Source organism: Clytia hemisphaerica, unplaced genomic scaffold (genome assembly GCF_902728285.1).
Source record: "Clytia hemisphaerica strain Z4C2 unplaced genomic scaffold, Clytia hemisphaerica genome assembly, whole genome shotgun sequence".
Taxonomy (NCBI): domain Eukaryota; kingdom Metazoa; phylum Cnidaria; class Hydrozoa; order Leptothecata; family Clytiidae; genus Clytia; species Clytia hemisphaerica.
In genome coordinates, this window is record NW_027103917.1 from 2,850,124 (window position 1) to 2,870,663 (window position 20,540).

A 20,540-nucleotide genomic window follows, 5' to 3' on the forward strand; every position below is an offset into this window, starting at 1 on the left:
CGTTTCCTGAGAAAAAAGTCTGCATTTGTTAATCGGGTTATTTAGTCAGCCTATTTTTTTCTCAGAATTAACTCGTGTGATATTATTGTTTAATTAACAAGATGATTCTCTCTGTGCCTAATACCCCCTCAATTTTAAATTTTTATTATGAATATTTTACAGCTGCCAAAAGAAAAGTACCTTTAACATGAAACAATTATTGATTTCCTAGCCTCGGACCACCATACCACAGCGCCATTTTGAATCATACTTAACAAAAAGAAAGACTACCGCAGAATTGAAAATCTTTAACCACGTTCATTCCCTTTTATGTCGAGTTTCTTCTTCTTTATTCTTCGTCACGTCACAAAAAGTATCGTAAAAACTAAACAAAATAAATCTTCTACGTTTTTTAATGGAGAGCTATTATCCCCATAATAGGAACACTCTTTGTCGTCAATTTTTTGAAACCTTTTATAACCACCATTGATGGGAGAATAAGAATGGTTTCTGAATTGTTCAATACTCTAGAATCCAAGAATCTGTACCCCCTGGAGAATAAGAATGGTTTCTGAATTGTTCAATACTCTAGAATCCAAGAATCTGTACCCCCTCTCCCATCGATGGGGTGGGCCGCTGAGGTTCGAAAATAGGCCCTACATGGGACTGAATTCTGTAGAAAAAAATAAGAACATCCGCGAGCCTAAAGTAGTTGTGCTCAGGTGTAGGGGTTTACCTAAATAAATGAAGGGTACGGGTTTATATGCCGCCCCCTTAAGGGTTGCAATTTATTTGGTTCTTCAAAATACGTACCGCTCTTAGCGGCGCTGAGGGTCGTAAAAACCATAATCCGGGGGGGGACTGCTATTTTCAACTCCACCCTCCCCTTTTGCGGCCCTTTTTCTCTATGTTCCCCTATGTTCTGCTGACCGGTACCACGTACCACGCCCATTTTCTTTTGCGATTTCAAGTCGTTCATCATTCCCAATTCTGCTACTTCAGATCGTTCCAAAATTCCTTTGTTTTGACGGGGGCTATCAAGTCAATATGATTCTTAAAATGGTAGCCCGAGCAGTGCATTGAAAAGGTGGTAGATTTTTTTAATGCTCACATCAGCCTAAGTTTTTAGATGTTTTTATTCTAACGTTCATGAATGGTTATTCGAATTAGATAGTCCTGACTCTCTACAAATCAATCTAGCAAGATGTCTATGTCTACTGTTTCCATCCTTGATCTCAAGGGAAAGGTGAGAGCTTTATTTATCTTTTGGCCAGTTGAGAAAAATACCGTCAGTTGGGGTTACTTTCATAAGCAAGGGGTTTCTTTCATCAACTCCAAACAGCAGATTTTTCTGGTCTGTAATTTTTAATTGAATGTAGATAGAATGTAACAAGTTATAAACAAGTTGTGTGTTGTTTTTCTTTACTTTTGGAAATTGCCGACCAGAGAAATCTGTTGTTTAGAGTTGATGAAAGTTACCCCTCGCTTATGAAAGTAACCCCAATTGAAGATACCCTGATGATTCTGCATCAAACTCTGCAAGCATTTGTCTTGATTCAGACTGTGCAAAATCTGTGACTAGCCGTAATGTATAAAGAGGGTTGCAAAGCGATCCAGACTCCACCTCGATTCACAAGACGCTTCACAAGTTGCTAGCAAAATATATGAGAAACTCTAAAAACCCCTAAGGCGACCATCGAAAAATTGTTCTATTCGCGTCACCCGCTCGCATCATATATTCCGCTGATTCTCTGGTGCGGAGACGCGGAAAAAATATCTGGCAAAAGCAATTTGTTCTCTTAAGGCGGCAATCACAAAAATCTTCGTTTCGGGTCGCCCGACCGACTCTCGAAAATTGAGTAGAATTGAGTCGGTGAGTCGGTAAATTTGTCGGACTTTTTCTGTCATGACCCTTCCTTCATTCGAAAATTTTATTGTTGTCGATTTTTTGTGAGCAATTTCTAGCGCATTCGCAGCATTTTGACTTTGTTTATCATTACATGCGCCATTTTGGTGTCGGAGGTCACAAGTTTTCAAAGGTCATAATTTTAAACCAACCATTACACGCGGTTGTTTTAGCTGCTGGCTGGCTGGCAGTTTACTCCAAGAATGCACTCCAAAAATGGATGGAAAAATGGAAACCCGAAATTCTTTATGACCGACCGACCGACTCACTTTTTAGACCCAATGAGGACGCGAAATGAACATATTTTTGATTGCCGCCTAAAGTATAGATTTTTCTTAATCACTCTGGTGGCCTTTGAAAAATTGTTTTGTTTGTGTCACCACCCGTCCGGAATTACTGGCTTGATTAAAAAAAAAAAGGGAATTTTTTCCACCGCCCGTCCGCCCGCATGCATTTTTAACACCTGTTGTGACGCGAACAGAGCATTTTTTCGATGATTGCCTAAAGACACAGGGTCGCCCCGTTCTACACAAACCATGACGGCAACACGACACCTGCTCTAGGGTGGACAGGGCAAAATTTTTCCCTCATTTTTTGGAAACCAAACTTTGAAAATACTTACAAAGTTATGTCATTTTCAAATCAAAAATTTTGGCACTTTTAAAGAACAGCCACTCCACTCCACGCCAGCAAAAAATAATTTGCCGACGGCACTAAAATGTCCCATGATGATTTTTTTTATTTTTGTGGAGATAATTTTCCGTGCCACATGGCGTTTTGTAAAGTTCGGAAATTATCTCCATAAGATAATGAATAATGACAACTTGGCCGCATCAAATTCGGAAATTCAATGTTACGGTAAACTTGAAATCCAAATCCATTGACCTTAACAACAGGACCATGCATTTAGCTACAGTTTTTTATTTCAACAAAATAAATCTAAGATAAACTAAAGTTTTTTAATGATTTAAAGCTTAATTTTACAAAGACAAAAGGATTTAGCTTATAAATTACGGGTGCTTATTATACCTGAAAACGCACTTCCCATCAGTTCAATATTATTTTCATGTCGTAAAACAGTTGAGAAACAGCGAGGGTCGGAGATTCCTCAAAAATAGGCCTGATAAAAAACATCATTCAAACAGTTGGGGTCTCCAAAATTGCACACCGAAAGCCCAAAGGTGGTTCGTTAAAGATTTTTGGTTCCCATCACCCCTTGATTTCTTATTACAGCAATGCCCCTAGAAATTGAACAAAAATTTAAAATGTCTCAATGATCAACTTCTCTGATGTAAGCACTTTTTAAATAAACTCTTTTCCACTGATTCTTTTAAAAAGTCTGACTCCCTTTGAGTTTGTTCCCATGCGAGCATTAAAGTGAAAGTATTTTTTGGGCCTGGGAATAAAAAAACCTTACCAAGTTTATGTCTAAACCACCCTTCCACCTGCTTCCACCTTGTTATAAGGTACTAGTTAAAGCTATCAAAGTAGAGCTTATCATTATGTTGCATGACAGTTTTGACCTTTATTCTTTGGTTTTGTTTTCAACATAGCATTGCAAAAGAATTTCAAAAAAACTATTAATCATCACATTCTGCATGTAAAATTACCCCTTTTTTAGATGCTGTGTTTAGTGTGATAAGTGTCTAACTTATAACAAGATCAAACTATTTAGGGGTTTCACTAGAAAAAACTACCTTTCACTAATAGGGAAATTGAGAATCTATCAGTCATAGCGTCAGCCTGGGTTTAGGTCGCGCCTGACATTTAAGTCCCCCCAAAGATTCAAGAATTCAAGTAATTCAAATGTAAATTTTCATATTTTACATTTGAATTTTGCGCCACAGGCGAAAATTTTCAGCTTCATGAGCTTTAGATTGACTAATTGAAGCCAATCATTAAGTTGAAGTATTAAGCCCCCACACTTTGTGATGAGATTTTAGCTCCCGCCAAGTATATTAGGTCCCTCCAAAAAAGTGGTGCACTTCCAGCCCCTCTTTATTTAGGGATATTTTAGGGTGTAACCCCCCCCCACTTTCTAGGGGGGGGGGCTGACGCTATGTCAGTTACTTAGTTAGGGAGCTGTTGTACCTTCCCTAGTTAGGGAATGGTTAGGGAAACTGTTAAGTTAATGTTTGAATCTGTATATAAAAAAAAAATTTAAAATCAAAACAAAACAAAAATTTTATAATTTATGCAATTTCAGTAAAATTTATTCAATTTAATTTAATTTATTCATGACATCATAATTTATTTTCATTAGCTAATTATTTATACTAATTTATTCATGACATCATAATTTATTTGACCTTTGACCTTGACCTCACTTCTCAGGCTACCATTATGATGAGTCATCATGTTGGAATTGGCATGCCAACATGGTAGACTTATGCATAAAAGGTGTGTCTCAAGTCAGTCTTGCTAATGCCACTAGACAGTAAGCATCATGCAACTTAGTCATCAATTTTCATAAATTCAACATGGCTACCATTGTTCCATGTGGCACTCAGTGAGCACGCATTCAGTCTCAGCCTCTGCTCACATTTTGATTTTGGATTTGATTTATTCATGGTTCATTTTGTTTGTTTACACATTTGACCTTTTCATTTACCTACTGGCATCATTTCACAGCATCCACATTTGGCCAGCTGGTAAGTTTCTTTCTCTGACACACCTTAAGTTAGGACTTTCTTACTTTTGTGACTTAGATATTATTCATCTCAGACATTTTATTTATTTCCTACATAATTATAGATTCACTCATAGACTTAGGCTTATTTTCTTTCATTGTCAAACTTTATACTTACGCTATTTTCATTTTACATTATTTAGTTTGACGGTTTATCAATATCAATACAAATCGTACAAAACTCGCCTGATTAATGCCCGCCAGCACCGGTAACCCCACAGTCAAACAGATCCAATCATCAAGGCGACCAGTCAATCAGACCAATTCGTCATCCATCACTCAGGCAATCAGTCATCACTTATCAACATCAAATGTCCTTACGCAGATCGACTAGAAAGACCAAAAGAATATCGGACTACAGTGTATTCAATTCACTCGGAAGGTAATCACTAGACGAATCACCGGAAACATCCGAACAACTACTGGACACATCTTACGAATCACCAGACACATCCAACAAATCACCGGACACATCCGACAAATCACCGGACACATCCGACAAATCACCGGACACATCTTACAAATCACCGGACACATCCGATCGAAGTCAAGAGGATACCTTACCAACTGAATCATCCAAGCAAGTTGACATCAAACCAAAGGTACCCCATTCAACTCAATCTGATATCGAGCTATCAAGGCACATCATGTCTCCCAAAGCTGAAGTGGAGGCAGAAATACTCATCGAAGAGATCACGGACCTCATCATCGAGAATCCAATTTCATCAGACACCATAGCTGAGAATGACGCTATTGTCACCCAATTGCTAGACTTACGAATTCCATTACGAAACTTCAAAAAACTCTTTAAAACTGAAAATCTGAATAAAGAACTTATTGAAGGTATAGAAAAGACCCTTCAAGACATCAGAGAGTACTTCAAATTAGCTCGTGAATTCAAGCAAGCTGCGACAGCTGCTCAAGTAAAGCAAACTACAGATGCTCAAAAACGACATACCGAATCAATGGAGTTCACTGTGACTGAGATAATACGCTTGTTAACTGAACTTACCACATACTTTCAACAATCACTAGACGACATAACCGATGCTGAGCTAATCGAGATAAAGAATGACAAGTCACACAAAACAGACATCATCAACAAAGTCGTCAAAAAGTATGAACTTATTTTACAAACTGAGTTTACAAAAACTGAAACAAAAACTGTAGTTTCAAATATTGGTGTCAATTACAAACTTATGACATCTTTGAAAAGTACCTTTTATGAATCATTGGACAAACAAATCAAAGATCGAGATGTATATAAGCAAAAACTTTTCAACAACTCAAAGCTCAACATCACCCTCCACAAGTTCTCTGGTGCCGACACAGACGATTTCTACACGTTCAAAGACAAATTCAACAAATTGCACCTACACACGACACCAAAACACCTTCTACCAGAACTCTTAAAGAACAACTTCCTTAAAGGACCAGCACTGAGTATGGTCAAGAGCATGAACGACATCGACAACATCTGGAAGCAACTGAAGTTCGCCTACGGAGACGTCAAGATGATGCTATCAAAGAAGATCAAACATGTAGCTTCAATGGAACCATTATCTAAAAGCAAAAATCATGAGTTGGCACATTCACTAAGCCGGCTCATCACCGCCATCAAAGAGATCATCCAACTCGCTGAAATCCATGGTATCGAACAACATCTCTACTACAGTGAAGGCTTACACCACATTTATAGTCTTCTCGGTGAACCAACACTTACAAGATGGCTACGCAAAAGTACAGATGAAGACTTCACACCAAGACAATCATGGTACCATTTTGTCAAGTATCTCGAGCAAGAACAGAAGCTACAACAAACCAAATTGACTGTCACCCAGACGTACCTCGACAAACCCAAACCACCCAGGACTGACAGAGGACCTAACGGCAAAGGCAGATCAGGCTACTACAACAACCCAGACAATAGACTGTGCAATATCTGCGACTCCGAGCCTGGACAAGACAATCACCTTCCATCAAAAGGTCCAGCCGGAAAGCAAATCATCCAATATCACACATGTCACAAATTTGCTGAGTTGAGTCCTGCCAACCGTTATGCTGTTCTCCAAGCAAAAGGATACTGCTATCAATGTCTCTTCCCAGGAGCAAGCATCTCACATGGGCGACACAAAGAAGGCAAATGTCAACGTGACTTTGCATGTCCGCACGCATCACATCAAGACTACCCACGTAAACATATCCTTGTCTGTCACGATCACAAAGACACGGATGCAAACAAGAAACTTCTCGAGAAATACAAGTCGAAGTACCTGAAGAATCCAAACCTACCACCATTCACAAAGAACATAAGTCTTTCATTCCATTCGTGCTTCAAAACAACACCTTCATCAAATCCATCCACTTCACAAGACTATCAATCAACAAGTGACGATGAAGGCATCTACCTACTTCAAAACGTTGTCATCAACCACAAGGTATTCACAGTTTTCTTCGACAGTGGTTGCAGTGACTTTATCGTGAAACACAGTGCAATCAAGAAGCTTGGTACGAATGTCACTCAAGAGTCATCAGAGATCACATCAATTGGTGGAGTTGGCACCTCGACACAAACAACACTTGGAACATACAACGTCCAGATACCCATGATGAATGGCCAACTAGCATCCCTCAGAGGCGTGTGTATGGACCAGATCACATCATCCTTTCCACGCTATCCATTGACTGAAGTATTCCAACAAATCTGCAAGACGTACTCAAAAGATCCGTCAACTCTTCCAAAGCCATCAGCCCATGTTGGTGGAGATGTTCATCTGATGCTTGGTATCAAATACAACAGGTATTATCCTAAACTTATATATCAACTACCTTCTGGTCTGGCAATCTATCAATCAGTCTTTCGCAACAGTGATGGAGGTTCAGGCATCATTGGTGGTCCACATCAAATTTTCACCGCCATTCACAATCAATTCTATGGCACTTCTAACATGTCAGGATTCTTCACCCGTCAATACAAAATCTACAAAGATGGAATCAACATCAACCCAGATGCATCTCATCTCTCATTTCCATCCAGAAGTATCAAACGTTTCGAAACATCTGAATCAACTGGCTCCGAAATTACTTATCGCTGTGTCAGTTGTCGAAATTGTAAAGATTGCAAGAATTCAGAACACCAACGTGAAATCAGCATCAAGGAGGAAGTTGAACAGAGCATCATTGACGCTTCACTTGACATCAATCTGGACACCCAAACGATAAAAGCTAAATTACCCTTTATCGACAGACCATCAAAGCTCGCTCCCAACAAAGACATTGCTTCTCGTATCTATTATCAACAACTGAAGAAACTTGATCGTCCAGAGAACAACAAAGACAAAGGCGACATCCTTGAATCGGAAGCCAAGTTGCAAAAGCTTGGGTACGTTGAGTATGTCGAAAACCTTACACCTGAGCAACAATCAACACTGAGGGAAACAACCAACCAAAATTTCATTCCATGGCGTGCCGTCTGGAAGGAGAGTTCTGTCAGCACTCCGTGCCGTGTTGTATTTGATGCATCCCATCCAACATCATCTGGTGTCAGCCTCAATGACATCCTGGCCAAAGGACAAAACAACTACAACAAACTGCAAAATCTTCTCATCCGTTGGTCAACACACCTGATTGGCATCCACACTGACATCCGAAAGATGTACAACACCATTAATCTACATCAAGAGCACTGGCAATTCCAGAGGTACATATGGCAAAAAGACTTGGATCCATCAAAAATCCCTAAAGAAAAAATCATTAAGACGCTCATTTACGGAGTCCGATCATCAGGAAATCAAGCGGAATGTGGTCTGCGATCCATTGGTCAACTCTTCAGCAAGGACTACCCTGAAGTCAACCGTATCATCAAAGAAGACGTCTACGTTGATGACTGTATCACAGGAGAGTCATCCACCAAAGAAGCATTCAAACGTGCAGATGAACTACAGTCTGTCATCAACAGAGGAAACTTCACTCTCAAAGGCTTCACTTTCTCTGGAATGAAACCAACCGAAGACTTATCAGAAGATGGTTCAACCATCTCTGTTGGAGGAATGAGATGGTTCCCTGAAACAGACGAACTCACACTCAGTATCTCAGACCTCAATTTCTCCAAGAAGAGGAGGGGAAAGAAATCTTCAAAAGCATCTAACATCATTCCGGACAAGCTAACACGTAGAGATTGTGCATCCAAAGTTGCAGAAATTTTCGATCTGACAGGGAAAATGTCACCAATCGTTGCTTCAATGAAACTCGATCTTCACGAATTAACAGCACGACAACTTGACTGGAATGATACTATTCCTGATGAACTCCGTCAAATGTGGTTGGACAACTTCAAAATGATGAAAGACCTCGGAGAAGTACGTTTCAAAAGCGCCATTGTACCAGACGATGCTCTCAACACAGACCTACACACATTGGACTTTGGCGACTCAAGCAAATCATTAATTTGCACCTGCATCTATGCACGATTCCAACGAAAAAATGGTTCATTCTCCTGCCAACTTGTGTTTGCAAGAACACGCACAGTACCAAAAGGACTCTCATTGCCACGTGCTGAACTACTTGCCGCACTTATCAACACTCACACTGGTGAAGTAGTTCGTAGATCATTTGGAACACTACACAAGTCCTCACTCAAATTCACCGATTCACAAATTGCTCTCCATTGGATCTCCAACGATGAAAAGCCACTGAAGTTGTGGGTCAGAAACCGTGTGGTAGAGATCAACCGTTTCAAATCAAAAGAAGACTGGTTCTACATACCAACAAACAACATGATTGCAGATCTTGGAACCAGACGTGGTGCAACCATTGCTGATGTCAGCCAAGACTCAAAGTGGATGAACGGTATGGACTGGATGAGACTTCCATCAACGGAATTTCCAATCAAATCTGCTCAAGACCTGAAAGTAACTGACTCGGACATCAAAGAAATCGACAAAGAGAGGACAATTCTTGTTCATCATGCTTCAACTACACCTGATCCAATTCAACTTGCAAAACAGAGGTATCAATTCTCCAAATATCTGATCGACCCTAACCATCGTAGATTTTCAATCACTGTTCGCATCCTGGCATATGTTATTCGATTTTGCAAAAGTTTCATATCAAAATGGAAACAAAAGAAAACGTTGATTGTCCAAACTTCTAAACCACTCATCCTATCAAATGAAGAAATTATCAGAGCTGAAAAGTATTTCTATCAAAAGGGCACAATGGAAGTACAACATTTTCTACCAAAATCAAAGTATGACAAAATCTCACAAATCAAGGACGACATTCTGATGTACACGGGCAGAATCTTGCCAACAACACAAGTTTCTGTCGTTGGACGTTACACTGACACCATGAAAGACCTCACATCAACAACATTTATGGTTCCAATCCTAGACAACAACTCACCAATTGCTTACAGCATTGCTTCAGAAGTTCATTGGCACGATCCAAACACTCAGCATTGTGGCATCGAAACAACTCTACGACACGTTTTAAAGAAATGCTTCATCATCAATGGCCGAAATCTCATGAAAAGGATCAAACGCTCATGTCAAAGATGTAGATTTCTGGAAAAACGCACCGTTCAAATGGCAATGGGACCCATTCCAATCTTCAATTTGACAATCGCACCATCATTCTATTTCACTCAAATGGATTTATCTGGTCCTTACTCATCTTATTCACCGCACCATAAACGTACCACTGTCAAAGTATGGTTGATTGTGTTTTGTTGCTGTTCAACAAGTGCAGTGAAGATCAAGACAATGGATGATTACTCAACAACAGCCTTCATCCAAGCCATTACACGCTTTGCTGCAGATCATGGATTCCCAAAACGACTAATGTGTGATGAAGGAAGCCAATTGGTTAAGGGCTGCAAAGAAATGAATATCAACCTACTTGATTTGCAGCACCATCTCAGCAAGACGAAAGTCGATTTCCAAGTATGCCCCGTTCAAGGACATAATATGAATGGGAAAGTTGAACGGAAGATACAAGAAATAAACAATTCCATCAGTAAATCACTCAACAACCAAAGATTATCTATTCTCCAATGGGAGATATTAACAGCTTCAATTGCTAACCAAATCAACAACTTACCCTTGGCTATTGGAGATGTCACCGGAGATTTCGAGTGCCTAGACCTCATTACACCAAATCGATTAATGCTAGGCAGAAACAACGACAGAGCAATCGACGGGCTCATACTCTGCGATCATCCCACCAAGATCCTGAAGGATAACGAAAAGGTATTCGATACATGGTTTGACGTTTGGCTCACCGTACATGTTCCAAAATTGGTCAAGCAAACGAAATGGTACGTAAGCGATCAAATTAGTGTTGGAGACATTGTTTTGTTCATTAAACATGAATCATCATTATCAAACAAATATACATACGGTTTGATAAAGGAATTGGAGTTTGGAGATGACTTGTTGCCACGAAAGGCAAAACTTGTATATAGAAATGAAAATGAAACTGTTATGCGCGAAACCCATCGTGCTGTACGTGGACTGGTAATAATTCATCATGTAGATGAATGTGATTATTTACATGAACTTGGCATACTAGCCAAAAATACAGACTTCGCTTCCAAAGTTTAATTTTCATTTGGGGGAGTGTTAAGTTAATGTTTGAATCTGTATATAAAAAAAATTTAAAATCAAAACAAAACAAAAATTTTATAATTTATGCAATTTCAGTAAAATTTATTCAATTTAATTTAATTTATTCATGACATCATAATTTATTTTCATTAGCTAATTATTTATACTAATTTATTCATGACATCATAATTTATTTGACCTTTGACCTTGACCTCACTTCTCAGGCTACCATTATGATGAGTCATCATGTTGGAATTGGCATGCCAACATGGTAGACTTATGCATAAAAGGTGTGTCTCAAGTCAGTCTTGCTAATGCCACTAGACAGTAAGCATCATGCAACTTAGTCATCAATTTTCATAAATTCAACATGGCTACCATTGTTCCATGTGGCACTCAGTGAGCACGCATTCAGTCTCAGCCTCTGCTCACATTTTGATTTTGGATTTGATTTATTCATGGTTCATTTTGTTTGTTTACACATTTGACCTTTTCATTTACCTACTGGCATCATTTCACAGCATCCACATTTGGCCAGCTGGTAAGTTTCTTTCTCTGACACACCTTAAGTTAGGACTTTCTTACTTTTGTGACTTAGATATTATTCATCTCAGACATTTTATTTATTTCCTACATAATTATAGATTCACTCATAGACTTAGGCTTATTTTCTTTCATTGTCAAACTTTATACTTACGCTATTTTCATTTTATATTATTTAGTTTGACGGTTTATCAATATCAATACAAATCGTACAAAACTCGCCTGATTAATGCCCGCCAGCACCGGTAACCCCACAGAAACAAACAATTTTCCAGATCTGGAAAGTACCATATCCATAGCCTAGGGCATCGATGATTTTTTAAAACTTTGAGTATTTGGATGGGTCACAGGCAAGAAACAACAAAAATTTATTTATTCATTGATAAATTTTCTCCCTACTCTATGGTAGAGCATCTTCAGATCTAACATAACTCATAAAAAAACCTATCTTATAACATCTAGCATCTTCAGACATTTGCTTAAAAAATTATTTTTATTCCCTAGATAAAAAATTAATTAAGTTATTCTTATGAACAATAAAATCATTAATAAAAGACAATAAAATGATTATAAAAGATTTTCCCATATGTTTGATAAAAGTTTAATTTCTTCTTTTTTATTTAGTAAATTAGTTTTGTGTTCCTTAATTGCAACTGCCTCTTTGAATTTTCTCATTTTGAAATTCCTTTCTCTAAAAAGTACTTTTACATCATCAAACTCTGCCTCGTGATTGGTTTGTTTCAAGTGTTGAGACAAACCAGATACCTTTTCTTGCTCCCCGTTTGCACCTTGTTTATGTTCTTTCATTCTCGTTTCAATCGTTCTTCCCGTTTCTTCCCTCCGATGTAATATTTCTCACAGTCTTTACAGTTTACTTTGTACACTACTCCTGACATATCTTGTGTTTCTACATTATTATTTGTTTTCACTTTCAATGCATTGCCCAACGTTTTTCCTTTTGTATTGACCAATTTTACGTTATAATGTTTACTTTTAGCTGAAATTTTCTCTGATATACCTTTTTTCGTAGGGCAAATACATTTTTATCATATTTTTCCTCATTTTCATCTCGAACTTTTCTTTTTCTCGTTTTGGTTTAAGAGATTCTTTTATGGTTCTCTTAACGACATTATTTGGGAAATCATTAAGTTGCATTGTTTTTTCGATATATTTCAATTCCTTGTGTAAATCCTCTTCGTTTGTACAAACTATCTTTGCACGTTTAGTCAACGTTTTGATTGTTGACACTTTCACATGATATGGTTGATTAGAATTAAAATTTGAGTATTGGCCGGTATGTGTTTTCTTCTTAAATACTTTGGTTTTCAATTTGTTATCTGTTGACCTTGCGACCACACAGTCTAAGAATGGTATTTCTCCGTTAGTCTCCTCCTCTGCAGTAAAGTTAACAGCTGTGTTGATTGCATTTAATTCGCTTTAAGTGTCAACAATCAAAACGTTGACTAAACGTGCAAAGATAGTTTGTACAAACGAAGAGGATTTACACAAGGAATTGAAATATATCGAAAAAACAATGCAACTTAATGATTTCCCAAATAATGTCGTTAAGAGAACCATAAAAGAATCTCTTAAACCAAACGAGAAAAAGAAAGTTCGAGATGAAAATGAGGAAAATATGATAAAAATGTATTTGCCCTACGAAAAAGGTATATCAGAGAAAATTTCAGCTAAAAGTAAACATTATAACGTAAAATTGGTCAATACAAAAGGAAAAACGTTGGGCAATGCATTGAAAGTGAAAACAAATAATAATGTAGAAACACAAGATATGTCAGGAGTAGTGTACAAAGTAAACTGTAAAGACTGTGAGAAATATTACATCGGAGAAACGGGAAGAACGATTGAAACGAGAATGAAAGAACATAAACAAGGTGCAAACGGGGAGCAAGAAAAGGTATCTGGTTTGTCTCAACACTTGAAACAAACCAATCACGAGGCAGAGTTTGATGATGTAAAAGTACTTTTTAGAGAAAGGAATTTCAAAATGAGAAAATTCAAAGAGGCAGTTGCAATTAAGGAACACAAAACTAATTTACTAAAAAAAAAGAAGAAATTAAACTTTTATCAAACATATGGGAAAATCTTTTATAATCATTTTATTGTCTTTTATTAATGATTTTATTGTTCATAAGAATAACTTAATTAATTTTTTATCTAGGGAATAAAAATAATTTTTTAAGCAAATGTCTGAAGATGCTAGATGTTATAAGATAGGTTTTTTTATGAGTTATGTTAGATCTGAAGATGCTCTACCATAGAGTAGGGAGAAAATTTATCAATGAATAAATAAATTTTTGTTGTTTCTTGCCTGTGACCCATCCAAATACTCAAAGTTTTAATAATGGAAAGGCAATCACTGAAGAGATGATTTTTTCCTGTGAAGAGTTCTGCCCAAAAAAGATTCAATAAAAGTGAAAATTAATGTTTCTTCAAGGAAGATTATTTTTATGGAAAGATAATTATTAGACATGGCAATTTCAAGTGCAAGTGTCCTACCTCTAGAAAAATTTGAAATACTGTTTCATCAAATGCAAAACGTTGAGATCTCAGACACAGGGCTTTTGGGACTATCAAAGCTACCAAGGAAGGTCTTAATAAACCCCTCCTCTAAATGTTAGTACTTAGTTGCAAAAGTACCAATTAAAGTTAAGGGGTCCCTCACTGGCAAACGATATCTTTCAAGATGTATCTCTTTCTTTGTTATATTCCACAATTAATTTCTTTCTTTAGAGTTTGATCAGTCGAAATTACCGTGGAGACATTACATCAAATTCGATCGAGAAATTTCTCCCTTTGGTGTTGGAGCAAGAAGAAGAGAGCGTCCCAACTCCCATCGTTGTGTGGGGTGACGTCACATTTGTTTACATCAAGTACAATAATCTGTACATCGTCGCTTCAACAAAAATCAATGCTAATGTCGCTCTTATTTTCACTTTCTTACATCGACTGGTGCAGGTAAATAGTTTATTTAATTAACTTGTTAACTCTCAAAGACCATGGTGTCCCCGGGTGCACAACTAAACTCTTTCCAAAACGTTTAGCCACCCTCGTCCTTGGGATTTGTAGCACCCCAGTAAAAAAGGGATGTCAGGAGGATACTATGAAGACTTTATCATCATTACAAAGATTTCCATAAGAATACAATCTGTCGATGCCAATGGGCTTTTCCAGAAAAAAACCCTGCACCCCCTGTTGAGGAGGTCCAACCTTTTTGACCTACCCCCTTGGAATTCCAGGCAATTTTAAGATCACACCCCTCTGGAATTCCGAATTTTTACAAAATTTCAATCATTACCCCCTTGGAATTCCGCTTATTTTTGACTGATTTTCGTCTACCCTTATGGAATTCCACTGCATTTCAAACCCCCTTGGAACGGAAATGGACCTCCTCAACAGGGGGTGCACGATTTTTTTCTGAAAAAGCCCAATGTTGCAGTGGCTTTCTTGGTATGGGGGGGGTAGCATTTCGTCCTGATTACCGCAGTATTTAATAAACAACCATACATGCATATATTGTTGGAAATTGTCGAAGATTTTGAAAAAGATTGTTGATTTTGCTTAAAAGGAAAGTGTAACGAAGAATCTCTCTCTCTCTCTATCCTTAATTATATTGTGTTATTAACTGTATCTAGGTTTTGATTGAATACTTCAAAGAGCTGGAAGAAGAAAGTATTCGAGACAATTTCGTTCTCATTTACGAATTAATGGATGAGATCATGGACTTTGGTTATCCACAAACTACTGAAACCAAAATTCTTCAAGAGTAAGAGAATTCGTTTTGTGCCTAAATTGTAAAGTTTTGCCTGTAATAATAAACACCAGCCGACTGTCGGAATGAAAGCCCTTCAAAAACGTATCTTTCCCTATGGCAAAGAAAACATTTCATTTAATGACAAGGACCCAGTCTTAGGGATGGCTCTTTTAGTAATCACAGTTAAAACTGCCTCTGCCATACACTTGAGAGTCGCTTTCTTCAGAGTCCCAAGACTTCTTTGATCGCTAAACCTGGTGAGAGAGAAATATGAAAATATATGTTGAACTGACAAGAGCTGCAAGCGAAAATGGTTGACAAAAATAATAATCATGTTCCAACTGAAAACACATCATTTTTCCTTTCAGATTTATCACACAACAAAGTCACAAACTTGAGGCCGCACCCCGCCCACCACCCGCAGTAACAAACGCCGTATCATGGCGTACAGAAGGTTTAAAATACCGCAAGAACGAAGTATTCTTGGATGTCATTGAATCTGTCAACCTCTTGGTCAACACTAACGGCAATGTGTTGAGGAGTGAAATCGTTGGAAGTGTAAAGATGAAAGTATACCTGACTGGAATGCCGGAGTTAAGGCTCGGTTTAAACGATAAAGTGTTGTTCGAGAATACTGGCAGTAAGTTTAGGTCTTTTTTTCATTTTGGACCAAATATACTTTTTGAAACACTTGTATGGTTCTGTTTTACTCTCAAGACATCTGATGAAATGAACTTTAAAGCGGTAGTTATTAAAAAGAGCTATGCATATATGAAGCTTTTTGCTGATCTTTCAAAGGCAACAGAAAATAGTTACTTGGACCATCAAACATCAAAGTGCTCTAATATTTATGATCTACATATTATGCAATGTCAGAAAGAAGACATCCCATTTTCAAATAGGACAATCAACTGACTAAACGCGCGCTATTTACTTGGATGATTCATTTTACTGCAGATTTTTCCGCAAGCTCGCTATTTTTTCATATAAAAAAGGCTTCAAATGGATTATCAGGATGATTCTTTTTGTTTGAACCACACAGATTTATAAAACCCGAAGGGCTAGATGTCGGGCTTTAAGCCATCGCAAAAAAAGTGAATATCGGAAAAAATATTGTTGCTATTGTTTTCGAAAACCCGCGAAGATTCTGATTGGTCAAGCGCTGAAATTCTATTGTAATTTCACGTGACCTAGGTAGGATTTTTCTAGGCTTTGTGAATCTTTGGTTTGGAGACGTATGTCACATATGTCCTTTATTAATTTGCATACCGAAATCCATACTGCTTCCTTTCATCTTTCAGGATCAAAGAGTAAAGCGGTTGAATTAGAAGATGTTAAATTTCATCAATGTGTCCGCTTGTCACGTTTCGAAAACGACCGAACCATTTCATTCATCCCTCCGGACGGTAAGGCCATTTATTTTTAGAATCGAAGCAACTTATTCAATCTTGAATGGTCTTCGGATAGAAAATAGCGAGTTTAGGTATCGACGAAATTCGAATTTACTCTAGCCTTCGTTCACGCTACTGAACTTTTCTACAAGTGGAAAGCAAGCTGGACTTACATGTGTAGTATACACTGACCTTTATAACCCTGGACCAAGCAATATCTGCCATCTTTGATTGGAGTTTTTTTTTGAATTACCCGAGGAGAAGCCATTGCAATGTTAAAAATTAATATCTAACGCCGCTACATCATCAAAATAACCTAGCGCTCTCGATGCATTTACACCGCTATCGAGTAGTGCCGCCATTAGGGTACCACTTTTCAAAAAACTCCGATCAAAGATTTTGCTTGGTTGGGATTGAGAAGCTTGGTCCAGGGTATATAAAGGTCAGTGGTTGTATACTCCCTTTGTTTCTAGAGCGAAAAATCCAGCAGCAATTCTTTCTAGAATCAAGGTTGCCTTGCGCTCTGGTTAGCCTGTAGAAAAGTCCTGTAGAGTGAACGAAGTCTAGAAATTATTCATCCGTCACCGTGATTTATTACCGAGTTAATATGTATGTGTGTTTTTCAGCGACGGAGACGGTAAGGTTCTAATTTGGCTAGGTCATGACCAACTGAGGACGGCGGTAAATCAGCACTTTTACCGTCCTCAATATTGCGGGGCAGAATTGCGCTTCAGTCACTTTACCGTCCTCAAAAGTGCAAATACATAAACTCGATATTTATCGATGTTTTTAACCTTACTAATATCTAAGACCTTTCAATGTATCGTTCACTTTTACAGTTTATAGAATATCGACGGTTATGTCCTACTGTAAGATCGAAAAAAATTAAAACATAAAAGCATTGTAACGAAGAACTATGAATCAAGCAAAGCAAAGAAAATCTAGAAAAAGCAGAGTTTATCTAGCTGTTTATCTGTGACTAGATTCAGTAGGGGCTTCCGATGGATGCCCTCCTAACAATTTTTAATGTTTGATTTTGAAATTTCACTTTAATACGATTTGATACGATTGTGTTGTTCCGAACTTTTCAGGCGAATTCGAGTTGATGTCATATCGTTTAAACACACACGTCAAACCGCTCATCTGGATCGAATCCGTGATCGAGAAGCACTCTCATTCACGAGTCGAATACATGATCAAAGCAAAGAGTCAGTTCAAGAAACGATCCACTGCTAACAATGTTGAGATCATCATCCCTGTCCCCCAGGATGCAGACTCACCGAAATTTAAAACTACCATCGGAAACGTCAAATATGCGCCCGAGAAGAATGCCGTTGTTTGGAACATCAAATCTTTTCAGGTGAGGACGATGTTTTTGTATCTCTTATACATCTATCCACTATATATGTATTTGAATCTCTCTAGATAAGTGAAGCGCTTCGTTTTTAATATTCGCACAGCACAGTCTTAATCAGATGGATTTTTATCTAGATTTTTTCCAAAGTCAAGTGTTGACAGTTTCCATGTCAACGGAAACTTCTTCTTGCTCTAGAAGTCGATATCTTGTAACTTCAATATCTATGGAATCTGCAGGCAAAAGGTCTGGTTATCATCCCTTTAAATACATAAAGTACATGGAAAAACCGTTTTCCAAAACAGTGCTGCACAATGGATTAATGTTCAAACCTTTAAACTTCACTTGCTTTTGAAGAATTGATTTGATTTCTAAATGAGGTCAAGTTACTTAACCTTCCCTTCACAGACAGTTTAATTGACAGCTACCCAGTGACTGGCTGTACTTCTCCATTCACAAGTTTTTGGATACTTTCTAAAGTTTCTAAAGTATGTGGGTCGACTCAAAACCTTTATCTTACAATCTGATTAACAGCTTTTAGGGTGGTGCTGTCGAGTGTAATTATTAATGCATGCAAATATTACTCAAAGGGTTTAGACCTGTAAGTCCCTGGTACTAACTTTCTTGATATTTCTTTTGTATTTTCAGGGTGGCAAAGAATATCTGATGCGAGCTCATTTTGGCCTTCCGAGTGTCGAATCAGGTGAGTCTGACCAGCGGACATTATTCCAAATAAAATTGTTCATCACCAGCAAATTTAAGAGTCTATAAATAGTTGTTAAGGGATGAAACGCTTCGCCCGCGAGGCTTAATCAATACGAGTTTGTTTTCTTGAGACGGTGACCCAATTGATTAAATCCCAATCTTACTTCCTCACCTCGTAGACTCTTAATATCCTTCAATCTAACCAATACATCTTAAGACATTGGGTATACCCTTCAATCATCTAACCAATACATCTTAAGACATTGGTACCCTTCAATCTAACCAATACATCTTAAGACATTGGTACCCTTCAATCTAACCAATACATCTTAAGACATTGGTACCCTTCAATCTAACCAATACATCTTAAGACATTGGACATTGGACCCTTCAATCTAACCCAATACATCTTAAGACATTGGTACCATTGGACATCCTTCAATCTAACCAATACATCTTAAGACATTGGTACCCTTCAATCTAACCAATACATCTTAAGACATTGGTACCCTTCAATCTAACCAATACATCTTAAGACATTGGTACCCTTCAATCTAACCAATACATCTTAAGACATTGATAGGGTCGTGAGGGTCTGGGCTCGAGTTTGTCCAATTCAAAAAGTCATACGTAGCCAGTAACGCAACTTTTTCCCATATTCGCAAAATGTGACCGAAACATGTCTAATCACGTATGATGTTTTAAAACTAAGAAAGATTCTATACCAATTTCCCGATTTTCTATTCCACAGAGGAAACGGAATCACGAAAACCGATCGCTGTCAAATTCGAGATTCCGTATTTCACCGTATCCGGCATTCAAGTGCGTTATCTGAAGATCATCGAGAAAAGCGGTTACCAAGCGTTGCCATGGGTACGATACATTACTCAAAATGGTGGTAAGTGTCTCATTTTTGTTGTTGTTGTTGTTAGCCTCGTTTTGAAGCGTACTTGACCGTTGCTAAGTTGATAGTAATGACCTATATTACTATTCAACTAGCAGAGACCAAACGGTCGAAAAAAGCATGAAACAAAAGTATACAGTGTTCAGTTTGATGTATGATAAAACTTGTATAGTTATTTTTAAAGCTTTCAAAGAATGTGTATGAATTATCTATCGACTCTCAAATGTTTTAAAGTTTTAAAGGGTTTGTAAAGATATTCTTAACTTTTTAGGGAGAGTATGGGAGATTGGAGCTATAGAAACTTAGTAAGGGTTAGTTTGTAACCTGACGGTAACCATAGAAACCTTAATCAAATTGAGGAGATATAGGCATCATACTACAATCAGTTCCCAAATACTTGACACAAAAGGTCTTTTTTTTAAACCACGAAAGAACTTTCTCTCGTTTTTTCTTCAGATTACACCCTTCGGACTTGATAAATCATTCGAATCTCTGATGGGGAAAACCTTCGAATCTCTCATGGGGAAAACGTTCGAAAACTCTTTCAACGCAACTCAGCTTCACTTAACTCGACCGACCAACCGAATTGTAGTAAATAAATTAATTAAATTTTTTTGTAGATTTTTTTTGTTTCTTTTTTGATACTCAAGAAAATATTAAGATAACCAAAATGGGGAAATTTCAAACGACTC

At 37.7% G+C, this 20,540-nt stretch overlaps 2 protein-coding genes across 2 annotated transcripts; both read left to right on the forward strand.

Annotated features, from left to right (window-relative positions):
- The first annotated feature begins 976 nt into the window (after nt 1-976).
- Nucleotides 977-20,527, forward strand: LOC136809472 (AP-1 complex subunit mu-1-like). Its single transcript, XM_067066006.1, has 9 exons — nt 977-1,225; nt 14,474-14,698; nt 15,376-15,506; nt 15,863-16,134; nt 16,796-16,900; nt 17,977-18,245; nt 18,888-18,942; nt 19,696-19,842; nt 20,305-20,527. Exons 1-9 carry the CDS (start codon nt 1,184-1,186, stop codon nt 20,322-20,324), a joined length of 1,266 nt encoding a protein of 421 aa, XP_066922107.1. The 5' UTR covers nt 977-1,183; the 3' UTR covers nt 20,325-20,527.
- On the forward strand, nt 4,006-11,973 carry LOC136809503 (uncharacterized). Its single transcript, XM_067066041.1, has 3 exons — nt 4,006-4,536; nt 4,718-11,720; nt 11,902-11,973. Exon 2 carries the CDS (start codon nt 5,222-5,224, stop codon nt 11,174-11,176), a length of 5,955 nt encoding a protein of 1,984 aa, XP_066922142.1. The 5' UTR covers nt 4,006-4,536; nt 4,718-5,221; the 3' UTR covers nt 11,177-11,720; nt 11,902-11,973.
- Nucleotides 20,528-20,540: the final 13 nt, after the last annotated feature.

Coding starts and splice junctions, on each gene's coding strand:
- LOC136809503 (XM_067066041.1), top strand. CDS start 5,222: ATGTCTCCCAAAGCTGAAGTGGAGGCAGAAATACTCATCGAAGAGATC.
- LOC136809472 (XM_067066006.1), top strand. CDS start 1,184: ATGTCTATGTCTACTGTTTCCATCCTTGATCTCAAGGGAAAG. Junction 14,699..15,375: donor TCTTACATCGACTGGTGCAG/GTAAATAGTTTA, acceptor AACTGTATCTAG/GTTTTGATTGAATACTTCAA. Junction 16,901..17,976: donor TTCATTCATCCCTCCGGACG/GTAAGGCCATTT, acceptor CGAACTTTTCAG/GCGAATTCGAGTTGATGTCA.